Below are 24,676 nucleotides of genomic sequence, written 5' to 3' on the forward strand. Positions count from 1 at the left end.
AACTTAACGCTTTCCAAAGAGGATGGGAAGGAGAGATGGACTGGGATTGAGGATGGCATATATACACTATTGTGTATGGAATGGATGGTCAGTGGGGACCTCCTGTATAGCACAGGAAACTACTCAATATTCTGTGATAGCCTATAAGGGAGTGGATATGTGTATATGGATAACTGAATCTCTTTGCTGTACAGTAGAAATTAACATTGTAAATCAACTATACTTCAAAAAAATTTTTTTAGAAAGTTGATTTAAAGAAGTGGAAGTGTTCTTTTTCTTAAACTAGGTTATAGGCACATGGTATTTCATGGTGTTTTATATCTTAATTTTAAAATAAATATTCATTATCCAAAAAATTTAAAAAGTAGCCACTTCTTCATTGTTAATTGAGCATCTGCATGGAGCATAGTGTGTGGGACATGATAGATATTCTTTAGGTATTTGTTCCATTGAACAAGTGACTGGTGACTTCTTTTTGCTTGCTAACAGCCTATTTTGACTCAATTATTTATAATTATTTCTAAATAAAAATGTAAATAATACCATTATATATGCTTATGCTTATCTTCTAGGTTGAATTTATTAAATGAGAAATCTCTCAGTATAGGAAGCACTTGCATCATTAATTATTAGTGTGTTTAGGGAGTTCTCGCTGTGGTGCAGTGGAAATGAATCTGACTAGTACCCATGAGGATGTGGGTTTGATTCCTGGTCTCGCTCAGTGGGTTGGGGATCTGGTGTTGCCATAAGCTGTGCTGTAGGTCACAGATGGGGCTTGGATCTGGTATTGCTGTGGTGTAGGCCAGCAGCTGTAGCTCTGATTTAACACCTAGCCTGGGAACTTCCATATGTATGCTGTGAGTGCAGCCCCCCCCCCAAAAAAAAGAAAAAAAGAAGAAAAGAACAGAATTATTAGCATGTTTAATTTTTTTTTTGTCTTTTTACCTTTTCTAGGGCCGCTCCCGTGGCATATGGAGGTTCCCAGGCTAGGGGTCTAATCAGAGCTGTAGCCACCGGTCTGCACCAGAGCCACTGCAACTCAGGATCCGAGCCGCGTCTGAGACCTACACCACAGCTCACGGCAATGCCGGATCCTTAACCCACTGAGCAAGGCCAGGGATCGAACCCGCAACCTCGTGGTTCCTAGTCGGATTCGTTAACTACTGCGCCACGACGGGAACTCCTAGCATGTTTAATTATAGTGACTCAGATTAACATCAGTTTTGAAGGTGTGATATCTATTAGACCTCATATTTTCAGGTGTCTCACTTTTTTTCATTGCATCTGAATTGGTATCATAGCTAACTTTTTCCACTAAAACTTGTGTTCTTTGTTGTGTACCATGGTGCTTCTTGCATCTCTACTTTCCTGAATGCCCTGTGTCTTGGTAGGGGAAGAGTCCATCGGTGTGAGACTTAGGGATTGGTACTGGGGAGAGGCTCTAGGCCTGGGATCTTTGTTCTGGTTCCCTCTCCAAAGAGTCTTCTCTCTTCACCCTTCACAAGAGCATAGGTGCCAAACTTCCATCAGGATATTGGGACTTTAAAAAAAAAAAAAAAAAAAAAAAGCTTCACAAACATTGTGCTGATTTCTTTAAGAATGTTTGGAGTAAACTTTTCAGAGTAAGAGCGCTAAGTTACTAAATAAGAATACCTTAAATTAAATGGTATTTTACAGTTTTGAAAACACCTTCACAGATCTTTTTTTGTTAGGTTCTCAGAGCAGCCTTATGAGTTGGCACTCTGAAAATTCAGTTCAACAATTAAATTTCAACTAACACAAAAGCCCTCAGCTGACTTACTGGTGAACACTGAAAGCTTTCTGCTCTAAGATCAGTAAAAGGTAAGGATGTCTGCTCTTACCTATTCAACACTGTTTTAGAGGTTCTAGGTAGGACAGTTAAGCAAGAAAACAGAAAAAAAGCCATTCAAACTGGAAAGAAAGAAATAAAATTATTTCTATATACAGATGGCGTGATCTTAAAAAATTTTTTTATTAAGGTGTAGTTGATTTTCAATGTTCTGTCAGTTTCTACTGTACAGTAGCATGATCTTATATATAGAAAGTTCTAAAATATTTACAAGGAAAAGCTTAGAGCTAATAAATGAATCCCATAAAGTTGTAAGATACAAGATCAAGGTAAAAAAAATCACTTGCATTTCTATACACTAGCAATGAACAGTCTGAAAATAAAATTAGGAAAAAATTCTGTTTAGCATCAAAAGAACAAAATACCTATGACTAAGTTTAACTAAAGACTTATAAGATTTGTACACTGAAAACTGCAAAACATGTTAAAGAAATTAAAGATCAAATAATTGGAAGGACACCTTGGAAGGAAACTTACATGAAAATCTGTTCATGAATTGGAAGACAATTCTATTAACATAGAGAGTTACTGCAGTGGTGCAGTGGGTTAAGGATCTGGCATTTCTCTGCAGCAGCTTGGGTCACTGCTGAGGCTTGGTCTCTGCAGCAGCTTGGGTCACTGCTGAGGCTTGGGTTTGATCCCTGGCCTGGTATAGTGGTTAAGGATCCAGCATTGCTGCAGCTATGGTGTAGGTTGCAGCTGCAGCTCAGATTTGATCCCTGGCCCAGGAACATCCATATGCCACAGGTGTGGCCAATAAATAATTTAAGAATTCTGTTAATACAGCAATACTCCCCAAATTGATCTATAAATTCAGTGTAACTCAACCCCTATCAAAATTTGAACTGCTTTTTTTCCCCCTGGAAATGGACAAGCTGGTGCTAAAATTCATGTGGAATTGCAAAGCCATTTTTTTAACCACAACAATTTGAAAAAGAAGAATATAGTTGGAGGAACACACTTGCTGATTTCAAAACTTACTATAAAACTACAGTAATCAAGATGATGTAGCAGTGGCAGAAGGAGTCATATAAACCAATGGACTAGAATTAAGAGTCCAGGAAAAAGTCCATACATTTATGGTTAATTGATTTTCAACAGGGTGCCAAGACCATTCAGTGGGGGAAAGAGTAGTCTTTCTCACAAATGACGTGGGGACAACTGGATAGAATGAATTTGGATCTCCTCCTCACACCATATATTAAAAAAAAAAATGAACTCAGAATGGATGAAAGAGGAGGTATGTGGTGGCCCAGCAGGTTAAGGATCCAGCATAGTCACTATTGTGGCTCTGGTTACTGCTGTGGCATAGATTCGATCCCTAGCCCGGGAATTTCTGTACGTGCATGATCTTGGATTAAATAGTGATTTAAAAAAAAAAAAAGATACGATACAAAAAGCACAAGTAACTGAAGAAAAATATAGATAAATTGGACTTCATCAGATTAAAAATGTTCGTGCATCAAGGGACACCGTCAAGAAAGTGAAGAGACAACCCACAGAATGGGAGAAAATACTTACAAATCATATGTCTGATAATGGTCTAGTACCCAGGATATATAAAAAACCCTTGCAACTCAGCAATGGAAGAAAAAAAAACCTATTTTTTTTAAATGGGCAGAGAATTTGAATAGATATTTTCCAGAAATGATGTGCACATGACCAATAAGCACATGAAAAGATATTCACCTTCATAGTCATTAGAGAAATGCAAATCAAAACCACAATGAGATACTATTTCACATCCACTAGGAAGGCTGTAGTTTAAGAAAAAGCTTTGACTATGATGTAGAGAATTTGGGACGCTCGTACACTGATGGTAGGAATGTAAAATGGTGCAGTCGTTGTGGGATACAGTTTGGCAGTTCCTAAAAAGTTAAACAGAATGAATCTGCCATTCTCCTGGTTATATAACCAAGTAGCTTGAAAATATATGTTCATACATAAACTTGTACTTGACCGTTCATAGCTGCATTTTTCGTAATAGCCAAAAGTGGAAATAGCCCAGTGGTCTTCAGCTAGTGAATAGATAAAGCAAATGTGGGTTTTCCATACAATGTAATGTGATCCAGCCACTGTCACATGCTACAACATAGATGATCTTGAAAACATTATGCTAAGTGAAAGAGCCAGTCACAAAGATGACAGATTGTATGATGCTATTTATATCAAATGTTCAGAATAGGCAAATCCATAGAGATAGAAAGTAGATTAGTGGAGTTCTCGTCGTGGCGCAGTGGTTAACGAATCTGACTAGGAACCATGAGGTTGCGGGTTCGGTCCCTGCCCTTGCTCAGTGGGTTAACGATCCTGCGTTGCCATGAGCTGTGGTGTAGGTTGCAGACGCGGCTCGGATCCCGAGTAGCTGTGGCTCTGGCGTAGGCCGGTGGCTACAGCTCCGATTCGACCCCTAGCCTGGGAACCTCCATATGCCGCGGGAGCGGCCCAAAGAAATAGCAAAAAAGACAAAAAAAAAAAAGTAGATTAGTGATTCCCATGAGATGAGGGAGAGGAGAACTGGGACTGACGGATAGTAAGTAGGTACAAGATTTCTTTATTTTTTTGCTTTTTAGTGCCACACCTGCAGCATATGGAAGTCCCCAGGCTAGGGGTTGAATCAGAGCTGTAGCTGCCAGCTTACACCACAGCAGTGCATGATCTGAGCTGTGTCCGCGACCCACACCACAGCTCACAGCAGCTCTGGATCCTTTACCCACTGAGGGAGGCCAAAGATCGAACCGATGTTGCTCTCAGTTGGGTCTGTTACCGCTGAGCCGCAATGGGAACTCCTGGTGCAGTTTCTTTTTGAAGGGCTGGAAGTGTTCTGGAACTAGATAATAGTGATGATTGCACAAATAGTGTACTAAAACCACTGAAATGTACACTTTAAAATGATGAATTTTGTGCTATATGAAGTTGTGTTATTCTGTTTGGGCTGCTATAACAAAATACCCGACTGGATAGCTTATAAACCACAATTTACTTCTCACAGTTTTGGAGGCTAAAAGTCCAAGATCGGGGTGCCAGCACGTCAAGTGAGGGCCCTCTTCCAGGTCACAGACCTCTCACATGCTAGAAGGGGTAAGCTAGCTCTCTGGGCCCTCTTTCTACGAAGGCATTGACTTTGTTGATGAGGGTTCTGCCCTCATGACTTCATCACCTCCCAAAGGTCTCACCTTTTAGTACCTTCACCTTGGGCATTGGGTTTTCAACATAGGAATTTTGTGTGTGTGTGTGTGTGTCTTTTTGCTATTTCTTTGGGCCGCTCCTGTGGCATATGGAGGTTCCCAGGCTAGGGGTCGAATCAGAGCTGTAGCCACTGGCCTATGCCAGAGCCACAGCAACGCGGGATCCGAGCTGCGTCTGTCTGCAACCTACACCACAGCTCACGGCAATGCCGGATTGTTAACCCACTGAGCAAGGGCAGGGACCGAACCCCAACCTCATGGTTCCTAGTCGGATTCGTTAACCACTGTGCCACGACAGGAACTCCAACATGGGAATTTTTTAAAGTGATTGTTATTTTTTCCATTATAGCTGGTTTACAGTGTTCTGTCAATTTTCTGCTGTACAGCAAAGTGACCCAGTCACACATACATATATACATTTTCTTTTTTTCACATTATCCTCCATCGTGCACCATCACAAGTGACTAGATATAGTTCCCAGTGCTATACAGCAATATCTCATTGCTTATCCATTCCAAAGGCAATAGTTTTTGTCTATTAACCCCAGATTCCCAGTCCCTCCTACTCCCTCCCCCTCCCCCTTGGCAACCACAAGTCTGTTCTCTAAGTCCATGAGTTTCTTTTCTGTGGAAAGGTTCATTTGTGCCAATATTTGATTCCAGATATGTGATATGGTATTTGTCTTTCTCTTTCTGACCTGACTTCACTTAGTATGAGAGCCTCTAGTTCCATGCATGTTGCTGCAAATGGCATTATTTGTTCTTTTTTAAGTATTCCATTGTGTATATATAACACATCTTCTTAATCCACTCATCTGTCAATGAACATTTAGGTTGTTTCCATGTCTTGGCTATTGTGAATAGTGCTCCAAAGAACATACAGGTGCATGTGTCTTTTTTAAGAAAGTTTTGTCCAGATATATGCCCAAGAGTGGGATTGCTGTGTGGTATGGTAGTTCTATATTTAGTTTTTTGAGGAACCTCCATACTGTTTTCTATAGTGGTTGTACCAATTTACATTTCTACCAACAGTGTAGGAGGGTTCCCTTTTCTCCACACCTTCTCCAGAATTTGTTATTTGTGGACTTCTTAATGAGGGCCATTCTGACTGGTGTGAGGTGGTATGTCATAGTAGTTTTGATTTGCATTTCCCTAATAATTAGTAATGTTGAGCATTTTTTCATGTGTTTGTTGGCCACCTGTATATCTTTCAACATGAATTTTGAGAAGATAAATATTCAGACCAGAGTGGAAGAATATCTCAAAAAATACTAATAAACACTTCAGCTAACATGTTGCATACACTGGGTGGCACAGGCATGCCAGAGCTTAGAATCATGGTCCTCAACTAAATAGTTTAAGGCAGCTGGTGATAAGTAGTGGTAAGACTACTGAAGAAGCACAGGAGTTCCCTGGTGGCCTAGTGGTTAAGGACTTGGCATTGTCACTGCTGTGACTTGGATTCCATCCCTGGCTGGGGAACTTCTGCATGCTCTGGGCTTGGGGGAAAAAAAAAACTGTTGAAGAAGCACAGATATGGAGATATTCAGTCTTACTAGGAACCAGGGAGTTTCATAAACTTGGCTTTGCAAGATAGGTAAGATTTCCATAGGTGGAAGGGGTTTGGAATAGGGAATTCAAGCAAAAGGGATAGTGTAAACAAAGACATGGAGTTAGGAGTATGATGTACATGGGGCCGGCGTGGCAGGTGTTACTGAAATAGTGGTCATAAATGGTCATGAGTATAAAGGCAAGGAGTTTGGGCTTTATTATTTAGCGATCACATTTTTAGTTGTAGGTCATGTCTGGTGGCAGAGGGAAGACTGAATTGGAGAAGGGAAAGTAGAGTCAGGGAAACCAGTTAGGTTATTGCAGTTTTCTTTAGGAGAGAGGTGATGTGGGCTGAGTTAGATCAGCCTTTGCGAGGATGAAGGGAGAAATCACTTGCAAGTGACAGTGCAGAAGTAGAAGTAATAGGTCTTGGCTCCAGTGTGTGTGTGTGTGTGTGTGTGTTAGATGGTGAAGGGAAGAGTGACTTTGAAATTGTGAGCTTGAATGAATTGAAAGGATAATGATGGTGTTAACAGAGGTGAAGACAGCCCAAGAAACAAATAAAAGTGAGTACTGAGGAGAGGGAAATACCATTGATTTTGGCAATTAGAAAGTCATTGGTGACGTGGAAGACAGCTGTTACAGTAAAGTGGTTGCTGGAGAGGATTTTAAAGAAGATGGCCATAGGATGAGAAAATGAGAGGCGAGGAAGGGAGACTTGAGAAGTTTGGTTATAAAGTGAAGAGAGAAAAGGTTGACAATTTGAGGTAAGAGAGTTAAGAAACTTTTGCTTTTTAAATCACTGTGAGAGGTGTGGACCTGTCTCCGGAAGGAGAGAGGCTTACTGGCAGGGACCCAAGAGGTGAAAGAGCAAAAGCTGGATAGGCAGGTTGGGATCAAACCTACGGGTGATCGAACCTTCCTATGCATTTGAGGTATGCGCCTTAAGATGCTTCTGTAAGGTTAAGAATAAAATGCTGTGATCCGTGAATGGGATCAAATGGAGCCACACTGTGCTTCAATGAAATTAGAGTTAGCTATAGGATTAAAACACAACCTTTAGTTTATTCACCTTAAAATGAGATTTTTTTTTTCTTTTCTGAGTGTACAGAATTCAGAATGTGTCATGTTTAAAAAATCATTTAGAGGGAAGTAATTTTCTTGTGTTATGAGAAAACAAAAATGTTAGCTAGGGTGAGGCAAATAATGTTATTTAGATTTTGGCAGTAGGAAAGAGAATTGTGGGCTGGGATGCTTGCAGGTGTGTAAAGCTCTTAAAACGGGCCTGGCATATAATAGGCTCTCAAAACCCTTTAGCTCTTATTATTAATACCTACACCCCAGCCTCCAAGTGGATAGTCAGTTGTCTTAATGCCATTTATTGGAATAGTTCAGCTTTTCCCCACTGATTCTAAATCTCAGGTGTGAAGTTCTCACATGGTTCTTTTTCTGGGTGTTTTTCTTTTTACTCCACTGAACTATTTCTCTGCTAACACTACATTGTTTTAATTATTGTATACAGCATATTTTGTTATCTCTTGGGCCAGTTTCCTTCATTCTTTCTGAAATTTTTCTTGAAAGAATTTTTAATTCTTTCCAAAATGAAAAAAAAAAAATTTCCCCTTTCATTTTGCGTATTGCATTTACTTTGCCAGTTACAGTTTAGTCCTCTTGGGATTTTGCTTATAATTACATTAAATTTATAGGTTAATTTGGAGTTGCTGATACCCTTATAATATTGAGTCATACATCTCTACATTTAGTTGGATATTCTTTTATGTGCTTCTGTTGATTTTTTTCATATGGGTCTTCCACATTTTTGCTAAAGTTTTTTCTATACTTAAGAATTTTCTGTTCCTGGGAGTTCCCGTCGTGACTCAGTGGTTAACGAATCCAACCATGAGGCTGTGGGTTTGATCCCTGACCTTGCTCAGTGGATTAAGGATCCGGCGTTGCCGTGAGCTGTGGTGTAGGTTGCAGACGCAGCTCGGATCCCTTGTTGCTGTGGCTCTGGCATAGGCCGGCGGCTACAGCTCCGATTAGACCCCTAGCCTGGGAACCTCCATATGCTGGGGGAGAGGCCCTAGAAAAGGCAAAAAGACAAAAAAAAAAAATTCTGTTTCTGTTGTAAAGGGAATCTGTTGTCTGTTAGTTATAGCAAGGTTTTTGATTATAGTTGATCCTTAAACAACATGGGATTTGAACTGCACTGCTTGGGTTCCCTTACATGCAAGTTGTGGACTTCTTTTCCTTTCTTTTTTGGCTGCCCCCCTGGCATATGGAAGTTCCTGAGCCAGGGAATAAATCTGAGCCAGATCTGTGATCTACTCCACAGCTGCAGCAAAGCTGCCTCTAACCTACAGTGCCAGGCTGGGGATTGCACTGGTGGCTCCATAGAGACAAGCCAATAAATATGAAAAAAGTGTTAAACTGTGGTTTCTTTTTTTTGCTTTTTAGGGCTGCACTTGTGGCATATGGAAGTTCCCAGACCAAGGGTCAAATCAGAGCTACAGCTGCTGGCCTACGCCACAGCTATGGCAACACAGGATTCCCGCCACATCTGCAGACAACAGCACATCTCAGGGAGACACTGGATCCTTAACCCACTGAGCAAGGCCTGGGATTGAACACACATTCTCATGGATACTAGTTGGATTCATTTCCCCTGTGCCATGAAGGGAACTCCCAAACTGAGGTTTCCACTGGGGTAGAGTCGGTGCCCCTAACCCCGATGTTGTTCAAGGGTCAACTACATACGTACTTATCTGTTGATAGAGACATTAATTTTCTTCAACTTTCTAGATATAATTCTCCAAAAAATTTTAAATTCAACGAATATTTATTGAGTGCCTATTATGTGTTAAATATTGTTCCAGGTACTTCTCCAAACTTTAAAGTAATTTATTTAAATTACTTTGCATTGATGAACTATCCCAAATTAATGCAGTATTGGAGAGGAAATTATACCGAGAAAGGACTCAGTTAACTGGCTTATGATTTACTGTTCATTTTGATGCTGAGTCATTGGTTAATCTGCCAAGTATAAATAAATTTTAACTCTTTGTATATTTATCAAAAGGTTCTGTGCTTCAGACTGTCATATTTTGTAATTTCTTACTGAATGGAGTTCTGATCCCTGGCCTCACTCAGTGGGTTAAGTATCCAGTGTTGCCATGAGCTGTGGTGGAGGTTGCAGATATGGCTTGGATCTGGTGTTGCTGTGGCTGTGGCGTAGGCCAGCAGCTGCAGCTCCACGTCGACCCCTAGCCTGGGAACTTCCATATGCAGAGAGTGCAGCACCCCCCCCCCCAAAAAAAAAACTTACTCTACATACTATTTTATATCTTTTTTAAAACCTAGCACTGTATTTTGGATGTTTTCCTTTGTCAGTACATACAGAGATACCTTGACCTTTTAAAGACTGCATGAGTGGTAGTTTTAAACATATTCCTATATTTATGGCATTTATTTAGCTTTGGTTTGTGATTCTTTTGGGGGGCTATTACAAATAATTCTTTATTGAATATCTCTATGATAGTCATAAGAACAGCTGAGATCTATTGAGTATTTACTCTGTATCAATAAGAATGATCTTATTTAGTCCTCCTACGTAGGTGTGGCTGGGTATGCATTTCTTCCTGTGTCCTCATGTTTCCATTCTTGGCTGTATGGAGAGTAGAATTTTAGGTAAATTTCCTTGCCTCCTAATGGAAAAATTATTACAGGGAAGAACAATTTTACTCTTCTTGGGAAGAAGACTTGCCAATCTGGCGGTTAGTATAGAACATTTGTGACAGGAGCTGTAGGTTCTTTTCCATACTGTGCCCAGGCCTAGCAGGCCAATATGGTCAGCAACCTACAGTTGGCCTTTAGAGGTAGATCTGGCCATTTTCTTATTGCTGCAGCTAGATGAGGACTGTTTGGGGAGTGAACCGAGTCTGTTCAGCAGGCTTAGTTATCTCTCTCTTCTAGTGGGCATACCTGAGTATGGACTTAGGAAAGTCTAGGCCTTTGTTGCATGGATGTTAAGGCCCCATTTTGACCATCTACCTAAACTGTATTTTCTAGTTTGAACATTTATCCTATGATTGCAATGGGACTTATTGGAGATTGCCCAGCCATTAAAAAATCAGAACATTTCTTAACTTTCTTGAGGTATAACCTATATACAATAAAATATAATTAAGATATAGAACATTTCTATTATCTCATGAAATTACTTCAAGCTTTTTTGCTGTCCGTTTAGCTCCTACCATAGGCACTCATTGATTTTTTTTTTTTTTTGGAATTGTTACTCTAGATTAATTTTGACTCTTCTAGGATTTCATCTAATTTCAAGATGAGGCTCATATATGATGAATTCCTTGTCACATCTGGCTTAGCATTATATTTTTGAGGTTTACTCATGTTGCATGTGTAAGTAGGTAGTTTCTTTTTAATTGCTGGGTAGTATTCCATTGTATGCTATGCCACAATTTATCCACTCAACTGTTGATGTATCTTTGTATAATTTCAGTTTTTGACTATTATGAATAAAGCTTCTATGAGCATTTGTGTACAAGTCTTTATGTGTATATGTTTTCATTTCTTTTGACTAGAAACGTGGTGGTAGACTTGCTTGGTCACATTAACCTTATAAGAAACTGCATTACATCTCTGCCAGTATTTAGCATTGTCAGCCTTTTATGTTTTTCTTTGTATTTTTTTCCTCCCAAACAACCAAAAGGGGAACTCATTTTTTGTCTTTTTAAATATAAATTTGTAAAGGAATTTTAAGGCCCTAAGGGATGTCAGGAGGTTCATCTATGTGAATAGTTATTGGTCTGAAATGACCATGTGAAGGGTATCCCTACAGATTAGACTCTTTGAGAGATTAGTCTAGGACTTGAAGGTTTAACTTATTTCCACCGATTACTTCTAATCCCACAGGACTTCAGAATTTTAACAGAAATTATTTTGGGAGTTTATAGCACAGAGTAATTCCATATGCCTGGAGACAGTAATTCCCTATTACTGATGTTCTTTCTCCCACTGTTAGGGGCTAGCACCTGAAGTGAAACGTTCTGCAGTGATAACTGTAAGCCACATGTGACACTCAGAATGTGACTAGTGCAGCTGAAGAACTGAATTTTTATTTTTAATTTTTTTTGGTCTTTTGTCTTTATAGGGCCGCACCGCGGCATTTGGAAGTTCCCAGGCTAGGGGTTGAAACGGAGCTGTTGCTGCCGGCCTACGCCAGAGCCACAGCAATGCCTGATCCAAGCCATGCCTGTGACCTACACCACAGCTCTTGGCAATGCCAGATCCTTAACCCACTGAGCGAGGCCAGGGATCAAACCCTCAACCTCATGGTTCCTAGTCGGATTTGTTTCCACTGCGCCACGATGGGAACTCCTCTAAGAACTGAATTTTTAAATTTTAATTAGCTTTAATTTTAATAGTCATATGTGTCTAGTGGTTACTTTATTGAACAGTGCAGTTTTAAAATATTATTTTTGAGGAAAGACATACTTGAGTGAGCCTTGTCAGCTGAGCTGGGTCTTGGGCAAGTTCATATTTTCTGTGCTACTTCCCTTTCCTGTGGGGGAATTCGTGTCTCAAGGGAGTTGTAACCTAGGCCTAAAGCAGCACGCAGAAGACCGTTGGATTCATGAGTGTCACAGTTTTCCGTAGTGAGGTCTTTCAGTCAGGTCTTAAGTGTTTTGGGTTCTTTTGTTCTTGTTACTTGTTTTGGCCTGCTGAATTCTTTGGTAAACAAGAAAATGTATGCTTAAAAACCCTGGAGTTCCCTTTGTGGCACAGTGGAAATGAACCCAAATAGTATCCATGAGGATGTGGGTGTGATCCCTGGCCTCCCTCAGTGGGCCAAGAATTCAGTGTTGCCATGAGCTGTGGTGTAGGTTGCAGACACAGCTCAGATCCTGCATTGCTGTGACTATGGTGTAGGCTGACAGCTGTTGCTCCAATGCAACCCCTAGAGTGGAAACTTCCATATGCTGCAGGTGCAGCCCTGAAAAACAAAACAAAACAACAAAAAAAACAAAAGCCCCCAAGTTTTAAAGTGGACCTTTGGATGAAAATATGTTACTTAAATTTGAAAACTGTGCATTGTTGACCCAGAGAAATCCTGGTTACCTGCCCTGCCTTATCTCCAATTCTCTTACTCTACTTTAAAAGGCTCTCACATAAGTAATGATATAATTACTTTCGCTGAAGTTTCCATTTAAAGGTTTGAGATTTTCATTCTTTTGAGAGGCAATGAGTTAATAATTTTTTACATTTCAAGTTGTTAATGAAAACATTTTATAGTCTTCAGACAGTCAAATGTTCTAGTAACTCAGATAACTAAACATAATAAAATTTACCTATCAATTTTGTATTTTCATTTCATAATAGCTATGTTTCATTTCATAAAAGCTGTGGCTGGGCTTTTTATCATTGTTTCCTAGAGGCAAGGTCGATGTTAGAAAAATTGCAGAATTTTCCCTTGGCATTATTGTAGTAAGTAAACAGCTACTATTTATAGGGACTTATATTCTGATGAGAAAATGAGATACCCTGCTTGGCTTGCCATGAAAACAGATGCTTCTAGATTCCAGTAGGGAGGCCTTTTGCTCACAGCATCTGTTTTAGTTGCCCAGCCAGATGACTTCTACAGATTTTTTCACTCTTTTTTAAAGGACACCAACTCTTTGACAATAAACAGGTTTATAAATGAAAAGGTTAACTTAGCATTTTGTAAATTTTTAAATAACTTTGGCTACATCAATTCTGTATAATTTTAAACTACTAGATAAATTATATCATTTCCTAAGTAACCTTGAAGTGTCTCTTGTGTACATGTTCTTAGAATTGTTTATTCTGCAGTTGAGAGATTTTTTTTTTGTCTTTTTGTCTTTTTTTTTTAGCGCAGCACCCGAGGCACATGGAGGTTCTCAGGCTAGGGATCGAATGGGAGCTGCAGCTGCTGGTCTACACCACAGCCACAGCAATACTGGGTCCCAGCCGTGTCTGTGACTTACACCACAGCTCACAGCAACACTGAATCCTTAACCCACTGAGCGATGCCAGGGATCAAACCCGCAACCTCATGGTTCCTAGTTGGATTCATTTCTGCTGTGCCACGACGGAAATTCTGAGAGAGATTGTTAAAATAACCTTGAAATGTCCTTTGTGTACATGTTCTTGGAATTGTTTATTCTGCAGTTGAGATAGATTGTATTGATCCATAAGTTCATTTATTCAACACATGTTTGATGAGCACTTACTGTGCCAGGCCCTGTCTTAACTCTGGGAACCATGGATGCAAGCAAGATACAGTCTCAGTCCTTGAGAAGCTCCTGCCTTTTGCACAGTGTAAACAGACAGTATCAATACAGTTGAGTTCTTCCATTTCACCTCCATTATCTGGAGGTGAAGGTGTCTAAGAAGGCCTTCTAGAAAATGTAATGTCTGAGCTGAGAAATTGTAGAATTGAGTAGAAGTTGGCTAGGCAAGGGGCTCAGAGTTACAGAAAAGAGACTCTAAAAAAAAGAAACTTGTAGGTGAAAGAGATCCCAGGGTAAGTTGCGAAACACAGTTCCGTACATTTTGGTCAGGCGGTTGGCCAGACTGTGACTGTGGGCAAAAATACCTCTTATTCAGAAGGCAAACTTATGACCTTGACCTTATTTGTGTCATGTTCTAGATTAGTGATTTCCATGGAGTTCCAGTTGTGGCTCAGCAGTTTAAGAACCTGACATAGTGTCCATGAGGATGTGGGTTTGATCCCTGGACTCACTCAGCATGTTGAGGATCTGGTGTTGCCACAAGCTGCAGTGTGGGTCACATATGTGGCTTGCATCCAGTGCCGCCATGGCCGTGGTGAAGACTGCTGCTGCAGCTCTGATTCACACCCTAGCCTGGAACTTCCATATGCCACAGGAGCTGCCCTAAAAGTAAAAATAAATTAAATAGTGATTTCCAGACATTCTATCATAAATTCCTCAAGTAAAAAATGTTTTCATCTTGTATCCTCAATATATATACCTGTTTATTTATAAGTGGTACACTTAATAGTTTATATACGTAGTAAAACATTCACAAAAAAGGAAAAGGATGAGTGTAAGGTGAACTGTAGGAAATTCTCCTAATTTATTAATAATACAGAAAGCAAAGCGATGCTTTACTGTTCTTTGAAATCTTAGATTAATATTTTGTGGTAAAAATCTTCAGAAGTCTCTTTCTAAATTCAGGGGTTTTTCAGTATTTGATTTTAATGGCCATCAAAGCATAAATAAAAATGGGAATTTAGCTGTACTTTTGAAATCATGGTATCCTCCCCCTGCCCCCAGATTTATCTCCCATTTATGGAAATCTTTTATTGAAATGTGTGAAACGGGTTGGTGAATTTCCGTCTCTCGGTTTTTCTTGAAGACTAGTCAGAATGTATTGTACTTTTATAGTACTAATAAATGGGTTAAAAAATCACTGGAATATCATTTGGATGATTTTTTTTTTAAAGATTAGAAAATTCTGTTTGTAACTTTTTAAAGCATGCTGATATAAGAGGGTTTGTTTTGTTTTGTTTTTAGGTAATAAACACACATTTTTTTTCCATAGCAGAAATGTTTCTTATTAACCATTTTTGAAATACTCTCTTCATTAGCACAAAGGATTTTTTTTTTTTTTTTTACTTTTTGTTCATTTTTATCTTATAGGAGCCAAGTGAATTTTTAGATTTTTAACTATCTTCTTGGTAGCTCTTTACCTTTTGGTAAGCAGTGAATCCCCATGTGGTTAAACATTTTTTTGATGCTGCTTCCTAGGCTTTTATGGAGTGTCGGAAAGATTCTATGTGGTAGGGCCTTGTTTTGATAAAGCTGACCTCAGTGACATCCTGAAGCACATTGTGCACGACGCCTCTGGCTCGGACTTGTACACAGCGGTAGCTTGCCTGTGAATGAAGCAGTAAACGACTTTGACGTAAGATGCTGTCTTTGTAACTTTATTCTGGAGTTAGTCTTTTTATTCCAGTCAGAACATCCAAGGCATCACTGGTTACAGTTTGACTATAAAGCATGTTGTTTCACTTACAATTTATACTGTATCCTTTTCAGTACATCTTTCCATTAGTGACTCACAAAATTGAAGTTCTTGGTGTGTTTTGCAAATTACCCAGCAAATCCTCTAAGGTGAAAGAAATATATATATTTTGATCCAACTATATAGCAAACCTCCCACCCTCTGTGAGAATGTGCCCTCCCCGATACCTTCAGCTCTTCAGGGTTTTCTAAGAGATTTTGCTTGTATTTAGCAATGAAAGAATGCCAATTTGTCATTTTATTTTCCATAATCTCATTTCAGCCATTTTAACTGCGGGCCATGGCTACTTGTCTTTTCTCTCAGGAAACTTCAGCAGTTTCAACTCTTTAATTTTAATTTAGTGTTGTGAATTGCTAGATTCAGTAGGATGTGACTTTAAACATAGGTGTAAAAATTATAGAAATTTTTCTCTTACTGTGAATACTTAATTTTTAAAAGTCTGGCAGATTGTAAAGACCTTATTAGTGTTATTAGGTTATACCTTGAGGCAGAATATACACTCAGCATGGGATTCATCTTTAATAAAAATGGGTGTAAGATAAATATAAATAGAAGTACTAATATCCTTATACTCCAAAGGATTATACTGCAAACCCTTTAGATGCACATATCCAACTTTAGAGACCACTGCTCTGAACAACTAAGGTAGCTATGTTGAAACTAACCTTTTAGTTAAAACAAAAGCAAGGCAAGGAGTAATTTATTTTCCTTTATAGATTTGTATTTGGGAGACAAATTTAAGAAGAACCAGCTTTGGGTTGAGGTTTAAAGAATGAGCACTCGCTTTATTTTATTTAGTTAATTAATTTATTAGTTGTTTTTTTAGGGCCACACCCTCAGAATATGGAAATTCCCAGGCTAGGGGATGAATCGAAGCTGTAGCTGGAAGCCTACGCCACAGCCACAGCAACGTCAGATCCGAGCCGTGTCTGTGACCTACCTACACCACAGCTCACAGCAAAGCCATATCCTTAACCCACTGAGCAAGGCCAGGGATTGAACCCGTGTCCTCATGGATAATAGCGGGTTTATTACCACTGTGCCACAATGGGAACTCCAAGAATGAGCACTTTAGTCATGAACAGACTATGAGACATATTTCACTAACTGGGAAACTCTAGAGGTTGGTGAAATGATTTCTGCTTAAATACATTATATGAAGGAATATTGGGTTTTTTCCAATGAGGGCAGTTTAATTCCTATTAGGTTACTATGGCAACAGATACTATCTCCATGTCACACAATCCTCTTGAACAGCTTTATCCATCCTTTCATTCATTCATTGAACCACTAGGTTTTTTTGTTTGTTTTTGTTTTTAATTGTAGTTGATCTACATGAAGGAATGTTTTGCTGGTAGCTGTTGATCAAAAAGACTGTTAATTGCTGTTTTATTTTAAATATACCTTGTAATTATTTTTGTTGGGAGGTATTTGGAAGATAGCTTTCCTTATTAATCTGTAGGAGCTATGGTCCATAGCCTTTTAATATCTTTTTTTTTTTTTTTTCACTTTTGGCTTTTTAGGGCTGCACCTTGACATATGGAAATTCCCAGGCTAAGGGTTGAATCAGAGCTGCAGCTGCCAGCCTATGCCACAGTCATAGCAATGCTAGATCTGAGCTGTGTCTTCAACCTACACCACAGCTCACAGCAACACCGGATCATTAACCCACTGAGTGAGGCCAGGGATGGAACCCACGTTCTCATGGATCCTAAGGTTTGTTACCACTGAGCCATGATAGGAACTCCAAGATCTCTCTCTCTCTTTTTTTTTTTTTTTTTTTTTGTCCTTTGTCTTTTTAGGGCAACACCGTGGCATATGGATGTTCCCAGGCTAGGGGTCTAATCAGAGCTGTTGCTGCCAGCCTTCACCACAGCCACATCAACACCAGATCCAAGCCAAGTCTTCAGCCTACACCACAGCTCACGGCAACACCGGATCCTTAACCCACTGTGCAAAGCCAGGGATCGAACCCGAAACCTCATGGTTCCTAGTCGGATTCGTTTCCGCTGGACCACGGTAGGAACTCCCAAGATCTTTTATAAAAAGATACTTTTTCATGATACAGTGCATCAGATTTATTGAGCTTACACCATTGCATTTTTATTCAGTCAGAATCCTTTTTGGGGGGAAGAAATGGAAAGCCAACTCAAATAAGCTTGAGCAAAAAAGAATTTACTGACTCAGCCAGCTTTCAGAACTGATCTCAAGGGCTTTAACTCCATTTTCAGGTCTGAGTTTCAAGGTGTCTGTCTGTGTCTCTGTCGCCTTTGCTTTCTCTGTGGTAGTTTTACTCTTTTAGAGCAGAAAGTCTTCCTTTGTGTGGTGGTGGCGCAAGAGAGAGTGCCTTTCTTCTAGTGCCTGTCTATATAAAATGCTCTGGATGGAATAGGACTCTGTTCTGTGATTGGCAGTCCTGCAAAAGCACATGGATTGGGGAAGGAACAGCTTCTGAAAGGCAGGGTTTGCTTTTACCATAGAGGAAGGGGTGCTGGGAGTCCAAAACAGAAAGTATTTACTACAGGTGATGGGGAATAGAGGACAGGAAGGTATAAAGTGTGTTCTTAAGAAAATAAATGATGACTTAATATTATTTTCCTAATGATTGCTTCCTATAGAGTATGCAAGCTGCAAGATGTCCTACAGATGAATTATCTTTATCTAACTGTGCTGTTGTGAATGAAAAGGATTTCCAATCTGGCCAGTGAGTATCTGACTTGTTTTCTTTTAACATGCTAAGTGGTATTTTAGAAACTTCTAGAGTCCGCTTTTTTTTTTTTTAATTTTAAATATATTCGTGGGTAATTTTTTTTCAATTTTTATTTATTTATTTTTTTTTGTCTTTTTAGGCCTGCACCGGAAGCATAAGGAGGTTCCCAGGCTAGGGGTCAAATCAGAGCTGTAGCTGCCAGCCTACACCACAGCTCACAGCAACGTGGGGTCCCAGCCACATCTGCGACCTACACCACAGCTCATAGCAATGCTGGATCCTTAACCCACCAAGCAAGGCCAGGGATCAGACCTGCGTCCTCACTGATACTAGTCGTGTTCGTTAACCACTGAGCCACGGACGGGAACTCCATATTTTTAAAATTACTATGTTCTAAAAGATAATTTTTAAAAAAGTGCTATTGTAACAGAGTTTGAAGCCTCTATCTCACACATAGTCCTTGATAGTTTCTTGGTAGAGGAGATTATCATGAAATAACTATATTTCATCTATTTACAGATAACCTTCTGAGCAGGGTGAGTTGGTAGAAAATGCTTTGAAATAGTAGATACTGATATCTATATGAAAGCTTATATATTTTGTGAAAGTTTTTTATTTTTACCACCTTTTTAATTTTATAGGATATTATTATTTCAACCTGTTGTGGGAATCTGCAAAGAGATTTAATGAGTCGTCCTAAAAACTAACTTGTTTTGGACTGCTATATCCTGGCTCCTCTGTCTTTGGTTCACCTTCCTTTAGTCTAGTCAGGAAGTAAAATAATTTTCAGGAGAAGAAATTCAGCAAATTTTTGCTTAATATCAAGGACTCTAGATTACTGCCTTCAGTTTTTTTCCTTTTTTTTTAGGGCCGCACCCGTGGCATATGGAGGTTCCTAGGCTAGGGGTCCGCTGACTTCAGTTTTGGAACTGTACCGGGGTTGATATTTTGGATGGTATGTACTCTCTTGAACTTGGTCCTGATTCTGCTTGATGTCCATTTGGCCCAAGGTGGTCCTTATGACTGGAAGACATTTTGAATTGCTGGGCAATTTGGGGGAATGAAACTTGTGATCCTGTTTCTTCCAGACTTGTATAATGTCATGTTTCCACCTGGTGCTCATCAAGCATCAGTTGCTGGAAATGAACACCTTTAGAGCTGGTGTTCTTTCTTTCCTTCGGCGTGGAGTATTGACTGGATTTCCGTCTTTTAGGCATGTGGTCGTGAGGACCTCCCCCAACCACAGGTACACATTCACACTGAGGACCCACCCGTCTGTGGTTCCAGGGAGCATTGCGTTCAGCTTACCTCAGGTAACGCACACACGCATTCCTTCTCTTCTGTTCTCAAAAGTCGTAGCGGAATCAATTCAGTTAAAGAAAGCTGTCCTCACCCTACAAGTGTATGGAATCATATTGAGGAAACCATCCAGGTGTTGTTTAAGGAATGTAAAGATATATCTTAATTGCCAATTTTTACTATGTCTGCTTTTTATCGCCCTGATTTCCACCCGCCCCCCCCCCGCCCCGTTTTAAAATATTCTGCAGTGATGTCAGTTAGCTGTTAGATAAAGTGTCAGGTTATTTTAACATTAGCAGGGTAACAAAATATATAAAAATAACATTTACTTGTGAAATTGACATCTAATAGTAGCAGTACTAAAATACAGTAATATTATCTGCCTCCTTAGTGCAGTAGGCAGCATGTCATAAAATGCAATGATGTTAGACTAAAGAACACGATATGGGTAGTTGTTATGTGAAATTATACCAGACTTGTTGGGCTTCGGTAAAAAGTGGAAGGACAATGATTATATTTATAACTGTTGGATTCTGTGGAGGGGAAATTGCCTAGCACTGTCGCAGGCACATAATATGTAATGTAGGAGCATTGCAAGTACTAGTGTGTATTCTTTCCTTCCTTGTCGTCTAACTCATGCTGCTGGCCCCCAGTCCTAAACTAAGCAAGTGCAACCCCCACCTCCTTGAGGTATGCTTAAAGCATTGATTTCTGCCCTCCCACCCCTGGAGCTTTAGGGAAGGAGCTCAAACACTTGTTAGGGAGCTATTAAAAATCTCTTAAATCCCTCAAAAATTATGGGAAATCTCCACTTACTGCCACTCTTCTCTATTTGGTGCCTCTCCAATATCAGGACTATTTTTCACATTTGTTTCTAGAGATGAAAGATTTGGGCTGCTCTAGAGTTTGCCAGCTTTTATAGAGCTATATTTGGGATTCTAGTGGTCAGAAATGGGGTCTCTGACTATTTCTCCTTGTCTCTCTGCTTAAAAAAAAAATTTCGGGGATTCCCTTTGTGGCTCAGTGAAAATGAATCTGACCAGTATCCATGAGGATGTAGGTTCAGTCCCTGGCCTTGCTGAGTGGGTTAAGGATCTGGCATTTCCATGAGCTGTGGTATAGGTCGCAGGTGCAGCTCGGATCCTGCGTTGCTGTGGCTGTAGTGTAGGCCAGTGGCTACAGCTCTGATTCAACCCGAGGCTAGAAACCTCCATGTGTTGCAGATGTGGTCCTAAAAACAAACAAACAAAAATTTCCCTGACATTTTTCTATAGCCCAGGTGCTATTCCTTTTTTTTTTTTTTTTCCCACTGTACAGCAAGGAGGTCAGGTTATCCTTACATGTATACATTACAATTACATTTTCCCCCCAGCCTTTCTTCTGTTGCAACATGACCAGGTGCTATTCTGAGTACTTTTGTATGTGTTTGTTTGTTTAATTCTCACAACAACCCCAAGTGATAGATACTGATATTATCATCTTTAGGATTGAAGTGCAGAACCTAAATGTGGCTGCTTTTTGACTCAAAGCCTGGGCTTAACCAGTATGCTACTAAATGTTCTGTTGGCTGGAAGGGGGATGGCGTTTTACAGAAGAGAGAGGTGAAGGGCAGAAAGGAGGGAGAAGTGGTGACCTGTGGTGAGAAAGCTGGAAGGGAGAGCACTTATTGTACGTACTCAAAGCACAGCATCTTCTTAAGTTCCCACCACAAAATCCACACAGTTCGGATGAATAGATAAACTATTGATTTTCAGCCCAAAGTTATTTTTCTCGCTGTTCTTTGGAGTATTATCAGTATAATTACGAATTTTGAATCTAAACCTAGCCAGTCCTGAATTCCTGCCTAAACACAATTCATCCTGCCTCCGTACATTCTTGCCATTGTAACTGATTGGGACCTGAGGAGAAGTAAGGTCTCGTTGCAGGTGCCTGACACTCTTGGCTCTGCACCCAGAGAGTAGTCATGATCATCTAATGATTTGAATCCCCTGCTTGGGTTTCCGTATGGATTATCTGATGAGTTTTAAATGAGTTTTCATGAAGCGAACCTCTTTTTGTGATACTGTACCAACAGTATAACTAACCACAATACATGTATAGCACTGATACTACAGAGGCCTTCCGGAGCATTATATCATGTGCAGGAGCTTCTTGCTCAGAGGCGCCAGCTTAACTGTAAAAAGGCAAGCTTTATATGCTTTTGGAATAGATGTTCAGATATAAACTATAGCATATGTTTCCTAGGGTTGCTGTAACAAAGTACCACAAACTGGGTGGCTTAATACAACAGACATTTATTCTCTCACAGTTCTGGAGGCTGGAAGTCTGAAATCGAGGTGTCAGCTGGTCCATGCGCTCTCTGAAGGCACTAAGGAAAATCTATTCCGTGCTTAGCTTCTGGTGTTGCACAGAGTCCTTCATGTTCATTGACTGGTAGATGTATCACTTCAGTCTCTGCCTTCATTGTCACATGACTCCCCCTGTGTGGCTGCCTCTTTTCTTAGAAGGAAGCCAGTCATACTGGCTCAGGGTCTACACTAATGATGTGACTCAACTTGATATCATCTCTGAGGACCCCCTTTCCAAATGTCACATTCACAGGTGCCAGGGGCTAAGACCTCCTATCTTTTTGTGGGACACAATTTAATACTTAACAACATGCCCACCATGTGTTGGACTTGGGGTATGTTTCTAAAATTCAGAGAAATCCTCTTCTCCTTTCTCTAATTTAGTCGATTTGGTGTTAAGTGGCTTTTTTGTTGTTGTTGTTCTATTTTACAGCGAAAATGGGCTGGACTTTCTATTGGGCAAGAAATAGAAGGTAGGTATATATATATTTTTTTAGCTACCCGTGGTAGATTTTCTTTATGATTTTCTCATAGTTGGGAGGATGTGTACAATTTTTTGTGACTGGTTGTGAGGCCATTGAACTTTCATCCCTATTACCGGTTAGATCTATGAGAATGGAGAGTAAATAGTTGTACCTACCTGTTTATCTACTGGTTATTCTGCCTAGAAATTACAGTCATGTGGGGAAAGGAATATCCATATGTTCGTAGGTCACAAAAAATGTACAAGGTAAGTTTGTGCACAGATATTACCATTAGGAACTCCGTAAAAGTGCTGAGATAGAACAGGAGGGGATGGATTGATTGGAGACTGGAAAATTAGAGAATTCTTTCAAGGCACTGGAGTTCTGAGCGTGATGAAGTAGGGGAAAAACATGATACATAGAGACAAGAAAGGCTTTTAAAATGAGAAGTGAATAAATAAAAGGCATTGAGATGGGAGCAAGCACATTGTAGGCAGTGCTCAGGCAGCATGTTTATCTGATTGAAAGGATTGGGCTGATTGGATTGTATTAAGTGGTGAAAGTAGTATGCGGTTAGTAGAAAGCCTGGAAGTACATCCTGACATTTTTGGATTTTACACAAAGACACTTAGAGCTCCCAAGAATTTCTGAATAAGCCCATCAGAATCCTATCTTTAGAAAAGAACTCCAGTGTCATCATGGAGCATAGTGAGGAGTGGGCAGAATTCAGGAATGAAGGAAAATAGATTGGAGATTATTTGTTTTGGCCTAAAACTAAGCTGAAGAGTACTTTGTGAAATTACAGCTACTGAAAAATTTTTCTATCTAAGTTATGTTGAAGAGGAATTGTTGGTATTACTTGGTGATTCTCTTTTACTGCATAAAATATGTTTCCTTCTGTGCTTGGTTGGAGAGATAAATCAGATTTAGGGTAAGGAGAAGAAAGGGTGGAATTCCCATTGTGGCGCAGCAGAAACGAATCTGAATGGTATCCATGAGGATGCGACCTGGATCCCTGACCTCGCTTGGAGGGTTGGGGATCTGGCATTGCCTTAAGCTGTGGTGCAGGTTGCAGATGCAGCTCTGATCCAGTGTTGTTGTGGCTGTGGTGTAGGCCAGCAGCTGTAGTTCCCATTTGACGCCTAGCCTGGGAACCTCCATATGCTGCAGGTGCAGCCCTAGAAAAGACAAAAAAAATAATAAAATGAAAAAATAAAATGAACTGTATTTAAAACAACCAAGGGAAGGGCATGGAAAGTGATTTATGATTTAAGGGGAAAAAATAAGACTAAGCCATTTGTGGATTATAAACCAAGGAGCTAATAAGTAAAAATAGCATTGTGTTTAGTCAGTGTGACAAAATAGGGAAAATGGAGTATGAATCTTTTCATTCAACTTCATGGATGCTATAGGAGGAAAAAAGAAAGTGCAAGTGTAATTGAGTCAGCATCTTTTCTGCTTGCTTTTAAAACTTAAAAATTACATTTATGGAAAAATTATAGAAATAATACAGAGAATTCCTATGTACTGCTTTTATCCAGAGCTCATCAAATTTCATTTTTAAAAATCATTTTCTCTCTTTCTCACTCTACCCACACACACACACACACACACACACACACACTTTTCTGAATCATTTGAGATTAAGTTGCAGAAATCATTCCTCTTTACCACTAATGCTTTAGAGTGTATTTCTTAAGAACAAAGATGTACTTTTTTTTTTTTGCTTTTTAGGGTTGCACCTAAGGCATATGAAGTTCCCAGGCTAGGGGTCAAATTGGAGCTGTAGCTGTCTGCCTACCCACAGCAACCACAGCAACCACAGCCACAGCAACGTGGGATCCGAGCTGTGTCTGCAACCTACACCACAGCTCATGCAACACCAAATTCCTGACCCACTGATTGAGGCCAGGGATCGAACCCACACCTCATGGATACTAGTCGGATTCGTTTCTGCTGTGCCACAACAGGAACCCCCCTCCTGTTCTTTACTTAGGAAATGGCAACTTATGCTTTTTCCCCAAGTTAAAGGGAACTTAAATATTGGGATTACCTTTATTTGGCCTTTTCTTTGTGGAAGTAGGATGAGAGAGAAAAGTTTTTTGACGGGGGTGAAAACAAAGGAGATTAGATATGGGTAGCTGGTAGATAAGGTTGCATAAT

The 24,676-nt window shown here is 39.8% G+C and overlaps 1 protein-coding gene across 1 annotated transcript in view; it reads left to right on the plus strand.

Moving 5' to 3' along the window:
* NSF (N-ethylmaleimide sensitive factor, vesicle fusing ATPase) overlaps nt 1-24,676 on the plus strand; it is a 164,566-nt gene that overhangs the window by 14,763 nt on the left and 125,127 nt on the right. The window contains 3 exon segments of the mRNA XM_047756839.1: nt 18,311-18,396; nt 19,616-19,715; nt 22,483-22,522. Of these exon segments, the coding sequence (XP_047612795.1) occupies nt 18,311-18,396; nt 19,616-19,715; nt 22,483-22,522 (226 nt within the window).

Source organism: Phacochoerus africanus, chromosome 14, assembly GCF_016906955.1.
Source record: "Phacochoerus africanus isolate WHEZ1 chromosome 14, ROS_Pafr_v1, whole genome shotgun sequence".
In the NCBI taxonomy this organism is placed as follows: domain Eukaryota; kingdom Metazoa; phylum Chordata; class Mammalia; order Artiodactyla; family Suidae; genus Phacochoerus; species Phacochoerus africanus.